Source organism: Sinohyriopsis cumingii, chromosome 18 (genome assembly GCF_028554795.1).
Source record: "Sinohyriopsis cumingii isolate HCF-2022 chromosome 18, ASM2855479v2, whole genome shotgun sequence".
Taxonomy (NCBI): Eukaryota; Metazoa; Mollusca; class Bivalvia; order Unionida; family Unionidae; genus Sinohyriopsis; species Sinohyriopsis cumingii.
In genome coordinates this window covers 85,643,405-85,659,732 of record NC_142978.1, presented here as the reverse complement: position 1 = coordinate 85,659,732, position 16,328 = coordinate 85,643,405, and the positions used below count along the sequence as shown (strand labels likewise).

Below are 16,328 nucleotides of genomic sequence, written 5' to 3'. Positions count from 1 at the left end.
ACTGTATGTTCTTACCAAGTGTCATGTGAGCACAGTGAAATTTCAGAAAATTGAGAGTTTGATCAAGCTTTAGATCTTATTTTGTGACTTAGAATGATTGTATTTCTGACACTTAAATGATTGTATTTCTGACACTTAAATGATAGTATTTCTGACAAATGATTGTGTTTCTGACAATTAAATAATTGTATTTCTGACAATTAATGATTGTTTTTCTGACAATTAAATGATTGTATTTCTGACAATTAAATGATTGTATTTCTGACAATTAAATGATTGTGTTTCTGACAATTAAATGATTGTATTTCTGACAATTAAATGATTGTATTTCTGACAATTAATGATAGTATTTCTGACAGTTAAATGATTGTATTTCTGACAATTAAATGATTGTATTTCTGACAATTAAATGATTGTGTTTCTGACAATTAAATGATTGTATTTCTGACAATTAAATGATTGTATTTCTGACAATTAAATGAGTGTATTTCTGACAATTAAATGATTGTGTTTCTGACAATTAAATGATTGTATTTCTGACAATTAAATCATTGTATTTCTGACAATTAAATGATTGCATTTCTGACAAAATCGTTGTATTTCTGACAATTAAATGATTGTATTTCTGACAATTAAATGATTGTATTTCTGACAAATAAATCATTGTATTTCTGACACTTAAATCATTGTATTTCTGACAATTAAATCATTGTATTTCTGACAATTAAATTATTAAGAAAGCAATATTGGATTCAGGATTTATTCATTCTTCAAAATGAAATGAATGTAATTTTAGTTCATGATTGACACAGCTATACCATGCTTCTTTATATATCCAATTTTTATCGTGCATACAAGAAAGGAAAGCATTCTTGAACTGGCTGTTACTCATTCTTCTATCATATTGTGACAATTGACTCATAGCTGTTATAAGCTGGAGGTTTCCAAAACATCTTTTTAATGCAGGATGAAGGTAAATAATACTTAAGAATGATCAGTAATACATCAGTATATTGTATAAAAGTTACATTTTCTTTCAGAGGAATAGGTTCATTATGACTAAACTTCCTGTTGTTAAATTGACCAGTATGAAACTGATATGTGTTACATTGAGATATGGGACTGGAACACCTATTTGATTTTTTTTCTGGTAGCTTTGATTTGAATGTAATTAGAAATGTTTTCAGCAGATTATTTTAGAGGGTTTAATTTAAGATGAAGTAATTTTGTTTCTTATCATCACACAAACAGGTTGACAAGTATGGAACCCAGCAACCTATTGCCTTGTTGAAGTTGCTGCTTGAGCGTGGAGGTGTTTATGACCGTGGTAAAGACTTGAACTGGAAAAACCTGAAGGACATGGGCTACATGGCTGCGATGGGAAAAGCAGGTGGTGGCCGTAATGAGACTGACCCACGATTTATCTCCCTCTTTAGCTGCTACAATATGACTTTCCCATCTGATGAATCACTGTTTCACATCTATAATTCCATCTTGAGTGGTCATACTCAGCCCATGTCCAAGGATATTCAGGATTGTGTGCCCACAATTACAAAGATGACCATGTCACTCTACAGGTACCCACTTAAACATTTGGTTAATTAGGATGTGCGATAAAAATGATTTTAATTGTACCCTTACAAGTCATAAACCAGAAGAGCTTGGGAGGACATGTTATCAGTTTTCCATCTGCTAGTAGTACGGGTTTGTTATTGCTACTTATAAATTACTTGGAGGATTGCCATGAAACTTTACACATACATGCATCCCAAGGTAAAGTTGGTCCTAAATGAAAATGTGCTGCTTGGACGTCCAAAATGGCCACCACAGTTGCCATTTTACAAATCTACTTATCACTATCAACATCAGGTTTTACAGGAAGACTTCTTATGATGAAAATGTTGCTGATCAGACATCAAATATGACTGCAATGGCAGCCATCTTGAAAATTGTTCTGTTGCTTCACTTCCTAAACAAAAAGTTATATTGACATACAGTTTTCACCAGAAGACTTTTTTTGATGACTTTTTGGTCCTGAATGCAAATGTTGCTGACCTGACCTCCAATATGGCCTCTGTGGCAGGCATCTTGAAAATCTTATTGAAATAACTACTACACCTAGATGTATGGACATGTCTACAGGGGATTTTCACCAGAAGATTTCTGATGATGTCTTTTTAGGGCATAAATGTAAATGGTGCAAATCTGATGTCCAATTTGGTTGCTATGGCAACTATTTCTAAATTCTTTTCATTGCTTTGCCTTGTAAACAGAAACATTTTGACATTGGTTTTCACCAGAAGATTTCTTATGATGTTTAATTTTGTCCTAACTGAAAATGATGGTACTCAAACATCCAATATGGCTACCATTTTGGCCTTCTTGAATATCTCGCTATCCTTACTGATTCAAAATGGATGGCCATATGAATATGTGCTTTTCACGAGATGACTTCTTATGATATCTATTTGTTTCAGAAGGAAAATGGTACCACTCTTAAATCCAGTATGGCTGCCATGATGGCCTTCATGAATTTTTTTTTTATCACTACTTCCAAATGGGTGATCATATTGAAATGGGATTTTTTCCAAATAATGATGTTTTACATCTTTTTATAAATCAGCATGTTCATGATTCTTGGCAAAATATTTGGAATGAACACTACACAAACTTAAGAACATCAACCCCACTGTTATCTAGTGGCATCACCGATATAGAACAAATTAATGAGATGAGGTGGAATTGTGACAGTCATGTTGATGTCAACTTCATGATCATCTAACATGGTTTTCTGAAGGAATGCAGTTTATATAATAAATGTTGACCAAATCTTTTATGGATTTTACATGCATTACTTTTATCTTTTATGTGGGGGCCCCGAGTGGCCGAGTGGTCTAAAGCGCTCACTGTTACGGATCACTGCCATCTCACCTCTGTCTGTGTGGGTTCGAGTCCAAGGCTCGGCTAGCGTAGGCACGTGGGAAAGCCTGCCAGTAGCTTCTCATGGGTCGGTGGTTCTTCCCTGGGTTTTCCAGGGTTCTTTCTCCACCAGTTATACTGGCCGCCATGTATAGCCTAATAGCCTATCTTGTGCTAAAAATGGCGTTAAACCCTAGAACAACAACAACAAATCTTTTATGTGACGTACATTGTACAGAATAATACCATTTGCAATTTATATTTTGTTGGTTGTACTTCACGATTACATTTATTTTTAAGGGTTTATTTTTTTCAGATTTGTATGCAATTCACTTTTATGTTTTTGAAACATGTAACTTTAATTATCTCTATAAAGCCACTATTGTGTTCTAAAATGGTCCTACATACATAGTTACCTACCCCGGCTGAGTCATATCAAAGACTTATAAAAATGGCACCAACAGCTGCCTTGCTAGGTGCTCAGCATCCAGAGGATAGTGTCAGGACTGGTCGGTCTGGTATCAGGATAATGTGACTGAATAGCACATAAAGCTAAATATCTGCGGCATGATATCCTGGTGCTAGTCATCACTAGAAACTGTTACACTGTAGACATTGTAGCAATATAGCTGAAACAATGTTAAAGCTACATTAAAAATCCAAATCCACACACACACATATACTTACTTAAATGAAAATAGTGCCAGTTACATAAAAAATGATTACCAGTGGCCAATTTTGAAAATCCTTTTATTGCTCAAGAATTTTAGAGATGGTTTAAACACTCGGCAGTTAAAATGAGAAATGGTCTTGCAATGGACTCCTGCACATTTTTTTCAATCATAAGAATGTCAGTATATTCAAGAAATTCATGTTTGTTATGCATGTCTAACATATACTATGTTATTATTTCTGCAAAACTAAGATTTATGAATATACCAAAAGGTTTAAAAACAGCTGCAGGGGCCTGAGTGGTTAGAGCGTCCACCTTGGATGTAGTAGGTTGTGGGTTTGAACCCCAGCCGAATCATCTCAAAGACTAATAAAAATGGTACATGTACTAACAGCTGCCTTGCTAGGAACTCAGCATTAAGAGGTTAGTGCTAGGACTGGTCAGCCTGGTGTCAGGATAATGTGACTGCCTCATTGCCAGACATCACTGCCACACTATAGACATCGTAGCGATATGACTGAATTTTTTGAAATATTGAAATTATCAGTTACATCATTGACTGAGTTAAGGGATGGCATCTCTTAATTCTAAACTGAATGTTTGAACATTATTCAAATCTAACATATTAATTATTTTAAAGAGCAGTTTATGTCAGATAGTGTTTGTAACAAATCATTTCCATTTCTTCAAAACTTTAGTTAGATTGAGAGAATGGTGAAATTTATGATAAATGGCAGCATTGGGGCTTTAGAGCTGTTATTTTGTACATTGTAGAAAAAAGTATGAATACTATATGATTTCTGTGAATTAAGTTATTTTGTATCTTCACATCTATGCAGGCTTTTGTCCACTCAAGCCTTTCATCATGGCAATGATTGGTAAAATTATTATGCTGGTTATCTTTCAAAATTTGTAGCAGCCGTGCATTTTTATAACCAGAACACATGTAGAACATTGTGCATCCTTCTCTCTGTCATTCTCACCTTTGTCATGTGTTACCCATAGGTCATTTGTCAGGCTGTGTGGTGGGACATCCATGTTTTCCATTAATCTAAGGTTGCAAGCAATGATAAATACCAGTTCTGATCTGCTGTTTTTATTTTTGCAGCACAATTGTCAAGGATCTTCCTCCCACACCATCCAAGTTCCATTACATCTTCAATCTCCGAGATTTGTCTCGAATCTACCAGGGCATGTGTCTCACAACCACTGATCGCTTCAGCAAGATTGAGCAGTTTTTACGAGTGTGGAGAAATGAGTGCCAGCGAGTGGTTGGAGACCGGCTTATCATCGACACGGACAAAGAGCTGGTCAATGTATGATGTCAGCCTACAAGAGCCTTTATTTACTAAAATATATTAGTTTAAGCATTTTAGAATTTTAATTTAATTTATATTTGTTTAATTTAATGTGTTTTGGAGATATGAGTGTCAATAACCTCAAGTAAAATGTCTGTTAATGTATAGCTTAAGGCAGTTATGACCTGCGGTTATTTTTTAGACTTGTTTTTTAGTACCATTCCTGGCACAAATCACGTTTTTGCAGAAGTGTAGGTTTTTGTGAAAGGCATGCTAATGTATTAATTAGAGTTTTCACAATTAGATGATGAGTCTGCATTTAACTTTGTGTAGAAGAAACACTTACATTATTCACAGACCACTATTCAAGAATTTTTTCTTGCATTCATTGACAGAATTTCCCTGGAGATGTACCTTGTTTTAAGACAGTATTTCATTTAACCAAACAATGTAATATAATGTACACAATACTCTACTGATAAATCTGGGTGATTGTCCTTTACTTGACTGAAAAACAATAATTAAAACCCTCAAGAGGTTGAAGATGATAGCATAGATTAGGTTCAAAATGAACATATATGTAAGTTATGGAGAGAAATGTACATGTCTTACCATACAAAATTTTAATTGGAAAATTTAATAATTTCTTAATCCTAGACTTAATTAGTTGAAGGCAGAATCATTGTAAAAAGGCTAATGACTGATATGTCCTTAAATTGTGTTAATTTGTAAAATATCAAATACCATTAGTTCTGTTCTTTACACATAGAACTCCATTAGGCTGCTTATTGATGAGAACTTCAAGCCTCACCTGGATTTTGTAATGCGTGATCCATTACTGTATGGAGATTATAGGACAGCACTTGAGGAGTCCGAACCACGACTGTATGAGGACATTCAGGACTTTGAGGCGGCAAAAGCACTTTTTCAGGAGGTATGCGATGTCCTGTTTGGCTTCACCATTGAACATTTGTAATTAACAATTTGAAAATGTGATACAGCAAGAGTGAATTGCATAGACTTGTTTATTTCATATATTCTCACAGCAACTGTTTTTGGAATTAATCAAGAAGTTGGAATTTTCAAATCAGAGAGCCATTATGCTTTCTACCAAGCTTAGTAACAGAATTTTTTTTATATATGAAGAATCAATACTGATGGCTTTTTCATAGATCATTGAACAAAAATAAGCTTATTTTTTATGGTATGAAGACAAGGTCACAAGACTGTTGATAATTATGCAAATATTTTGTATTTAATCAGCAAACAGCCTTTTTGTTTTCACACTCTAAGACTATTCCATAGAAATGGGATGATATTATTTAGCATTGATCTGTCTGTAAATGAATTTGAGTATTTTTTTTCCTCACATGAACTGTGCCAGCTTCAGCTCTCAGGAGTGTTAACTGTGGTGTATAGCCACATGGATCTGTTTCATGCAGTTTATAAATTTATATAAATCTTGGTGAATCAAACTGTCAGAGACAAAATACATGGAAAATATGGAAAGTTAACTTGGGCAGAGTTTATAAACTGAAATCCTAAGTCTATGGTCAGATGCTGTAGCATGGTTTCTCTGTGTAAGGCAGATTATGCTAGGTGAATAACAACTTGCACATGCCTGAAAATGTAATATAAACAAGGTGATATGAATAAGATGGCATTGTATCTTCAAAGGTAATACTTTTTTGGCAGATTGCAGAAGAGTACAATGACAGTCACACTCCCATGAATATTGTCCTGTTTGATGATGCTTTGGATCACTTGACAAGGATACACCGTGTGATCAGGATGGATCAAGGTCATGCCCTTCTTGTTGGTGTTGGTGGGAGTGGAAAACAGAGTCTGTGTAAACTGGCCTCCTATGCTGCAGGATGTGAGATTTTCGAGATCCAGTTAAGCCGTGGCTACAATGAATCCACATTCCGTGATGATCTAAAGATTCTGTACAACAAACTTGGAATTGAGAATAAGAAGACAGTCTTTTTATTTACAGACCAGCATGTAGCTGAAGAGGGTAGGTGAAGGAAATATATTTTTCCTTTTCCTGTCTTTGCTTGTAATGTCAGTGCTAATTTAAGGGTATGTGATTGTGTTGTTTCTGCATTTTTCAAGGCAATGATGCTAGTGAAACATGCCCTAAAGGACTATTTTTTAAATCAACATCAGTTCCTCAGGGACAACTTTATGTGATAGGCATTGTCTGTAAAGGACAACTTTTTGAGTTGATATCTGTTCTAAAAAGACGACTTTATGCAAATGACACCTGATCCATAAAGGGCAGAAATATTTATTGAAATGTAATTGATATCTGTCAGTAAAATACAACTTTAATTGAAATTGAAATCTGTTCCTAAAGGTCCGATGTATGCAATTGACACCTGTCTAAATCTTAGCTTACACTGCATATGAATGACATTACTGCAGTAAGATAAACTCTGTGATTATAATGAAGCAAATGTTATTTTGTATATGATTTAATAATTGGAATGCATTTAGATGAAAGGTTGCTTCAAAACATTGGTATCGGTTCATTTCAGACAGTAAATGAATGTTTTAACTTATCTTAAACTACATCAACAACCTGACCCCACTTATAGCATTACTTCCTAATTATTATTCCCCATTTTGTGATTGCAGATGCTGATTGTCTTGTGAAAATAGAATTATTGAAAATTAAAAATAGTATGATAAAATCAACAACATAATAAATGATTCAAAGTTTTTGAGGAATGTTCCAGACATTGAGATAAAGTAGTCAAATTACTTCCCTTGTTTATTTGATATATTGTGTGTACAATTACTTCCCTTGTTTTTTATATATATTGTGTGCATGGTTAAATATGTGTATATTGTGTTTTTGTAATGCCTTCAGGATTCCTGGAATTGATTAACAACATGCTGACATCAGGGATGGTACCAGCTTTGTACCCAGATGATGAGAAAGAAGGCATCATTGGCTCTGTAAGTGTTACATTTACCAAATCAACCTTGATGGCATGTATGATTTTGGATTGCACAGCAACAGTAGCACATTTATTCAGTATTTCTGCATTCACTGTTACAGTAGTGGTATATTTTTGTATCTCTCTATTCTTGATAGTAGTACATTTATTCCATATCTCAGCATTGACATGTAAGATCCATGAGCTGACACAGCAAGGTTTAGTGATTATGACAGGTAATTGTTCCTTTCAGTTTTTCATTTGTCTCCTATTGCAATGGTCACCAGTGAGACAGCTATATGGGCAGTCTAGAATACTTGAGAAATGTTAATAGGGTTTGCACATGTGATATGTGAAAACCACATAGAATTTAGAAAAGTTTCATTTCATCCTTTGCAAATAAAATGAATTATTGATAGGTGCATGAATGTTTAATCTTGTTATTGCTGATGCAGCCCAGGACCAGGGCTTATAAGAGTTGATCTTTGAATAGGAATTCAAATTTCTTTAATGTAAGACATCTCAGTAAAATAAGGACCTGGAATTCAAAACAACCTGAACCATTTAGTTCATTTTTAATCTCAGCTTTGAAATACTTTCATAAAGGCAATTGATAGCTCCACAAAGACATTCTACTGGCATTCATGTTGCACTTCATTATTTACTGAAGAATTTGGGATGAGTGCAGTGAGTAGCCATCAGATTCGGTACCTGGGTTTGCATACAAGAATTTCAAGCTGTGGGCAGGCTAATAAAGCAAAGACCAAGGTCATTGGAGGTCAAAAGGATTAAATAGACATCTGTGAGAAGGCAATATGTGTTAGTTAATAAGTTTGTTTTAGGTTGATTTCAGGATTTTTTTAGTTCGCAGTCTACTTTTTTTTTTATTGTACATCTTTATCTTTTTAATCAGATCCGGAATGAGGCTTTGGCTGCCGGAAGTGGACATACAAGGGAGAGTATCTGGCAGTACTTTGTCACCAAGTGTGCCAATAATCTTCATGTTGTGTTGGCCATGTCACCGGTTGGAGAAACCCTCAGAACGCGCTGCAGGAACTTCCCAGGTAACCCACAAATGATCAATTTGTACTGCATATTGACTAAAAAATTGAGAAATGATTTGAGTTCTCACAAATGTGCTAAAATTTACTTTTTATGCACTAAACCAATGATTTGATTGAATTTCAAGCATAATCATGTGTGACAGATGTCCAGGAGTCAGAAAACAATACAGTTTTACAAATGATTATATATTTACATCTTGGAATAACGTCTGAAATAATATAAGTTTTTATACTCATCATATTTATCGTTTTAAAATATATTACTTTAGCATAATATGTTATATAGTCAGCTAGTTTGGAGTTCCATGTTTTTCTCTCAAATTTAGATTTATATGCTGGATAAACATGCTTACTTGTTAAACAGATTTCTTTCATGAAGATGTAAAATTGTTATGCCACATGAAGCTGCTAATTGATCAGAGGCAATCGAAACCAAGCAGGGTATTAAACTAAACTGACATTCATTTTGACTGTTAGAATATGATGTTAAAATCATTATGCATTAATGTATGGTACTAAAAATACACATGTGGAATTGGTTGATAATGTTATAGACTATAATAAGATTGTTGTTACTTTAATGTTTTTAAAAAATATATTAGTGTTAATTGTGAACCTAATTTTAATACCTGTGTTATGATATCTATTGCTGCTGCAATGAGATATGGTCATATGGATTTTAGGACTAATTTCACTCTTTGTTTTCCACATTTTAGGCATGGTCAACAATGCAAATATTGATTGGTTCTTCCCCTGGCCAGAGCAGGCTCTGTATGCTGTTGCAAGTGTATTCATATCTCCTGATGTAAGTATGCATGTATCAAGTTCCATTTTGTGTTTAGCATGTACATGGCATAATGTCGCTTGGTTATTGGCATTTTTAGCCTGTAAACCTCAAATGTTCCTGTAGTTTTTATCTAGGGTGCACATAGTTCCTCGAATCCATCCATTTAATTTATATAATTTTTATAAGACTTTATGGATTATGTTATATTTTATTTTAGGATTAATAGTAAGTAGATTTATTTAAATTAGATTTTAACCAAGTTATGACTTCTGTTTAACTTAAAAGTTCATTCTTGCATCAGGAATTTTTGTTTCTGCTGGATAACGTGGGCAGGGTTTCATAGAATTAAGTTTTTCTTAAGTGTCTTAATATGAAGATCTAAAATGTTCAAATAAGTCTTGCCAACGTTTTGTCCTAGTTTGAATTATTATTTTTTTGGCTTTGCATATGGAACCATCATTTCTTCAAACAAACCATTTGGCAGGTATTTTCCTTGTCATATGGATGAATTTCTTGTGTTATGGTTATAGCAATTTCCACTTTGAAATATTGTGCTTTAAATGGGTTACATTTCTATATAATCCTTTGAAAAGCAAAGGTAATTAGCTAGTTGTTTAGAAGTTTTGTATAATTATGAGCTTGTATTAATAGAATCAAAGACATTTTTTAGCTGGTAAAATGTACATAGATTACATCATTGGTAAGCAGGTAGAATGATACAGCTTATGGTACTGAAAGAAAGACCCTGATGTCAAGTAATTGCCAATATTTGAATGACTTTTAACTTTATTTTATATTTTATATAGAGTTTAAACAGTTATACTTTATATCCTTTATTTCGTAGTACTTCATATTTGCTTTATTTGAAAGTGTTTGTGATTTTAAAGTTTTGTGCAAAATGTTTTTACATTTTCATATTTAGAATTTTATCTTTAATTGGTATCATTTAATTACTAAGTTGGAGGTTGAATATTTCCTCATATTTTGTTTATTTGCTGTGTAAGTTTACATTGAGTGTTGTCATGTTTATAATTCTTCCATAAGCTATCATTAAAGTTAATTGCGTTCCATTAATTTTGTATCGGATAAATGTTGCAAAACGTTAAACAGTATTATACAGCCACAGACAAAGTTTGGGGTCTGGGGATATACTTAAGTTAGCTGTCTATTGAACTTTTGTTCACTGAATATCTCCTGAGATCTTTCAGATTTCTCATGTTATTTTGTAAGTTTTGTATTATGGCTAGATATTGTGTCCTGTAAAAATTGGAGTCATTTTTGACCAGCATTAATTTTTAAGACTTAACCTAATTCTCTAGTCAATTATGTCCATTCACATTTCAGCACATTTGTCTGATCAATATTTCCAGAATTGTTTGTGATATTTTCATGAACTTGGTGTCTGTTTGTATCATGAAAAGAGTTTGTATGACGTATGATTCAGCTTTTCCAGGTTAGTACTTGTAGAGCAATCTCCCCTTTTTTCTCAAAGTTGTGTTTACACTTTTTATGTTTAGAAATGGTGGTAGTATTTCATGAACACTATCTAACTCACTTATCTAGGTTATAAAATCAGATAAAGAAGTTGTAATTTCTTGATAAATATTTCTTCATGCTTACTTCCAGAATCAGCTTATACCAGACAACTTCCGTGAAGCTGTTGTTAGCCATATTGTGTTGGTACACACCAGTGTAGGGACTTACAGCAAGCTCTTTGCACAAAGACTGAGGAGAAACAACTATGTCACCCCTAAAAATTACTTGGATTTCATCAACACCTATCTGAAGTTACTAGAAGAAAAGGATAAATCTATTCTTGCACAGGTTAGTTTAAAAAATATGATGTTATTTTAGTATCAGCCATTAATATTCAACTTTAAATCACAGGTGATGTTTAGATTGGCAGGTGAGTTTCACAATGTTGGATGAACTTAAAAACATACAGGAAAACAACAAGCAAGTAAATAAAACCAACCATTGAGGGCAGTTAAAACGTGTCTGTGTCAAATGTTTTAACTTTGGACCATAAAGGTGGAAATTAAAAGCAAAAACATATAAACTTTGGGACCTTGAACATGCAGTACATGTGCTTTCATCATTCCACTGTAATACATGCTTTAGCAGAGAAAAGGATGTATGGTTGACAAGAAATTAGTGGATGCTATAGTTTACTTGTATCTCCATCTAAAGACTTCAGTTTTAGCACGTTATTCATGATAACTTTATGAACAGCTTTAACACAGCATGCTGCAGAATGAATTGAATCTTTGAAAAATACCATTTAAAAATATTCTATATTATCTATCTTTTGGTCATGGTCTCTATTGTCTTTTATTCTTTTATTATGGTTTGTTTAATAGTATATTTCCATTTAAATGAAAACTGATTGTACAAAAGTTTGCAGTGTGATAAGATTTGTTTTCTGCAACAGTGTGAGCGTTTGGCTGGTGGGCTACAAAAAATTGCAGAAGCTAGTGAACAACTTGCAGTACTAAATGCTAAGCTTGCTGTTCAAAAAGTTGCTGTAACAGAGAAAACAGCAGCCTGTGAGAAACTACTGGCGGAAATTTCATCTGGTACAACTAGAGCCACAGAAAAGAAAAAGCTAGCAGAAGCCAAGGGAAAAGAAATAGAGGAGCAGTCTAAAGTCATTGAAGTAGAAAAGGTATTGTATTTTGTGTATTCCTTACAAAATAATCGGATGAATGTTTGAAATCATAAACCAAGTCAGACTGCATCTTACATACTAGTCATCCATAAAATTGATTTTCACTGAAAAATACTGAGTCTGTCATTAAATTTTTATTAATATGTTTGGACAGAAAAATACATGTTACAGAGCGTCCCCTCCATGTGTCTCAGAATGTGTTGGCCTGCTTTTCATAGCAAATAATTATCACTAAAAAATAAATATACTGATTACCATAAATTAATATCACCATAAATTAATATTCCTGAAAATATATTTCTTACAGTCATCCTTAGAAACAAATGTTTATAACAAATCAACAAGTTTTCAGGAAGAGAAAGACTTTGCAATTTTAATTTGAAATCAGTCGTTAATTGTTACTTGAATGATAAATGATGAAGTCTTTTATCAACAATCTTACAAAATATTCAAATAGTCTTGACTTTATCTCGAGGGTAAAAAAAAATTAATAGAAATGCATGTATTTTCCTGCTGGCATATAGATATTGAAAGTTTTAAATGAGACTTGTGCTTAAAAGCTAGAATCATTTTTCCATTTGGAATTGTAAAAAAAAAATAGCCTTTTTACTTTCTTTGAGTTGACATTTGATGGTTGAAATGATATTTTTCTTTGTATTGTGATAATAATAACTTATTCCAGTTCCTTTGCTTTTGTCTTGCAGAAAGAAGCTGAGGATGCCCTGGCTGAAGCTCTGCCTGCCCTAGAAGGAGCTAGACTGGCCCTTGATGATCTTAACAAGTCTGATGTCACTGAAATAAGGTATGCTGACTGTAATGCTGCTGTTTATCTATTTTGTGTCAGCATAGGTTCACTTAAATTGGACCCTAGTCGAGTAATCAAGAAGTTTATCAACCATGTGTAACATTATACTTTGTACACATGATTAAACACTTTTTTTCTCATTTCCATTTTCAAAACCTAAAATTTGTTGATTGATGACATTTTGAATTTTAATAAAACTTACCTTATGTTTTCAAAATCTAAAATTTGTTGATTAATGACATTTTGGAATTTTAAGCAAACGTTATCCGTTTTATATACCTGCCATGAGGTAGGGCATATAATGTTGTGATGTTTTCTACCCATATGTCTGTCTGTTCCCTATTTCATTTCAGCACAAAACTCAAGTTCTGCACCTTCTACAGTTAATAAGCTGTGTTGTTCACTTGCACTTGGGTTAAGAATGAAGTCTTTTGATTTCAGAGTAAAAAAAGTGTCAAAGGTCAAGGTCATTTTATTTTACAATCACTTTAGTTCTACAACACAAACCTGGACCAAGCCTTTTGGATGGCTTGCACATGGGGTGGGAAAGAAGCCTATTGATGTTGGGGTCAAAGATCATATATCAAGTTCACTTTGACTGAAAGAAGAAAATTATTTCAGCACAATAACATTAGTTCTTCATCACAGGTTTTGGACCAGACTTTGAGCGTGACTTATACTTTGGATAGGGAAGAATCCACATTAATTCTAGGGTCAAAAGTTAATGGTCAAGGCTGTTTTTACTGAAAGAAGAAAACTTTTCTGAACAAAAGTTTCAGATCTGGACCATTTTACCAAAGTTTGTTGATGACTTAACATGATGGATTTAAAAAGAAAAAACCCTATTGATTTTGGGATCAAAGGTCAAAGATCATGATCACTGTGACTGAGAAAGAAAATGTTTTTTCTTCTTCATAATACATTCAGTTCCAGACCACATACCTTGACCAGAGTCTGTGAAGTCTTTAAGTATGGAAGATACCTATTCATTTTGGATTCAGAATGTCATGGTAACTGTGGCCCAAAGAAAAATGGGCTTTCCAGAATATAATTTTTATTCTAAAGTTAGATCATATATTAAACTTCATTGATTGCATACACTTAAGATAACAAAGTAACCTATAAATTTGGGGTCTGACAGTTAAAAGTCAAGGGCATGGTAAATCTAATAAGAAAATAATGGCTCTGCATTGTAAGTTTACCTCAAGACTACATACCTTGATCAGACATCAAGGTTGTTGAGACCTGTTGGTTAATAATTTCCAGAGTCAACCACACTCTACAGTTGCCTAGATAGCGGACTGTTAAACATGGGTTGAGTGTATAACATGCCATTCACAGTTGTGTTCATTTCATTTTATATATATGTAATTTATTTCAATTGAATATGATACTCCTCAGGAGACAATAACCGTCAGTGTATGCTTTTATATTACATTAGTAAAAAAATTCATCCCATTCATTTTATTATGTACTCAATAATTTCAAATCGGAATCAGTGTTTTTGATTGTGAATAGAATATTGATGAATGCAAATCAGTACCATGAAATATTGCTAAAGTTCATAACCAGAAATTGAAGATTTGAGATCTGATTTATAACAGTATATCATATTTGCCAGTGGATCCATGTTAATGAAGTTTTCTTTGTAAACATTTTAGAGAAATGTAAATATGGCTCATGAGATTATCTATAGCTCAACTGCCCTGTATAAGCATTAAAGATCTCTTTTCAGCTTAATTAGTATATAACATTCTGACACAGTACCTTGACTTCAAATACATGAATACTCACAAAAACATTGTAGCAGCTGCAATGCATAAGTCCTTTATCAGTTCCAAACCTTGTGTTCTCAGCTGAGGATAACAACAGAAAGAAAACTTTACAAAGTTTACCATCAGACGTGACCAAACCTAAAGGTTAAATATGTTTGATTGTGAGCTCAAAATATTTTACAATATGAAAAGTCATGTATATAGAAATATAACACTATTTTAAATTGCAATCTTATCTTTAATATGTTTCATATAGACTGATAAACTCAAAATTGGATTTCAGGGTTTCATTTTTTTTAATTGGGGCTGTAATTTTTGCTCGAAAAGGTTGTAACCTCCAGGATAAGACATTTTTCTGTTGATATCTAGTATTGTATAAAAGGACTTCAGAATTTATTATCTGGTTTGTGAAATGTCATTAAAAGTTAGGGTTTAACTACAAACATCATAGCCCTTATCTGCCTTAGCATAATGCGCCAGCAGATCCAGGTCTGTGTTTGTTCTGCTGATTACCCCATATAAACTACTTAGACCCAGCACTGGTGGTACAGTATACAGTAACAGATTTGGGACTGTGCAGTTTGCAGTTTGGTCTGATTTATATGTGAGTATATACAGTAAGTAAATTAAATTATTACAAGTCTTCTTTGTTTTCTCACAACAGATCCTTTGCCAAGCCTCCAAAAGCAGTACAAACTATATGTGAGTGTGTTGTAATCTTGCGTGGTATCCGTGAAGTGTCATGGAAGTCAGCAAAGGCCATGATGTCCGAAGCCAACTTTCTGCAGTCCCTGACCAGGATGGATGTGGATGGCATTACACAGAAACAAACCCAGGCCACAAAGAGTAAGCACTCACTGACCAGTCTGAGTACTGCTGACATGGCCTGCCTTGTAACTTTATTGTAGACATGTTGTGCTTATCAAAGAAAGAAGCTTGCTTGATTTAAAATCTGATCAAATTTGGTAAAATTGGGGAATAGTCATGTGATCCAGCATGGGGTTATCGTGGGGAAAAAACAAAATTAAACTAATTGTGAAATCATATCTTGAAGAAATGAATGTACTGCCCAAAACTTGTATACCCAATTCAACTTCATTGGAAGTCCAGAAAGAGACATAGGGTCTATTACTTATTGACCGCATATTATTTTATGACTAATAATTATGTTAAAATTGTTTTACTGGATACACCAAATCAGTGTTTATTAAATCGAATATGTGTTGTGAAAGTTTTTGTGCATTTGATTTATGTGTCTTTCATATAAGTTTTTGAGTTCCAAAGCAGCTTGTTTCAAAACATATTTGCAATTTTTAAATCAAAATAAAAGTAATAAATTAGATAATCAATAAATACTGTTTCTGTTATTTATGGTTGTTGCGGTGAATATTACA

The 16,328-nt window shown here is 33.4% G+C and overlaps 1 protein-coding gene across 2 annotated transcripts in view; it reads left to right on the top strand.

The window, feature by feature from the left end:
* LOC149777211 (dynein axonemal heavy chain 10-like) overlaps positions 1 to 16,328 on the top strand; it is a 135,589-nt gene that overhangs the window by 85,740 nt on the left and 33,521 nt on the right. For both annotated transcript variants that reach the window (XM_089941919.1, XM_089941918.1), the window contains 11 exons: positions 1,252 to 1,577; positions 4,701 to 4,908; positions 5,660 to 5,824; positions 6,586 to 6,907; positions 7,766 to 7,854; positions 8,749 to 8,899; positions 9,616 to 9,704; positions 11,313 to 11,510; positions 12,118 to 12,351; positions 13,059 to 13,156; positions 15,599 to 15,780. In XM_089941919.1, coding sequence (XP_089798045.1) covers positions 1,252 to 1,577; positions 4,701 to 4,908; positions 5,660 to 5,824; positions 6,586 to 6,907; positions 7,766 to 7,854; positions 8,749 to 8,899; positions 9,616 to 9,704; positions 11,313 to 11,510; positions 12,118 to 12,351; positions 13,059 to 13,156; positions 15,599 to 15,780 — 2,062 coding nt within the window. The remainder of the gene's footprint in view (positions 1 to 1,251; positions 1,578 to 4,700; positions 4,909 to 5,659; positions 5,825 to 6,585; positions 6,908 to 7,765; positions 7,855 to 8,748; positions 8,900 to 9,615; positions 9,705 to 11,312; positions 11,511 to 12,117; positions 12,352 to 13,058; positions 13,157 to 15,598; positions 15,781 to 16,328) is intronic.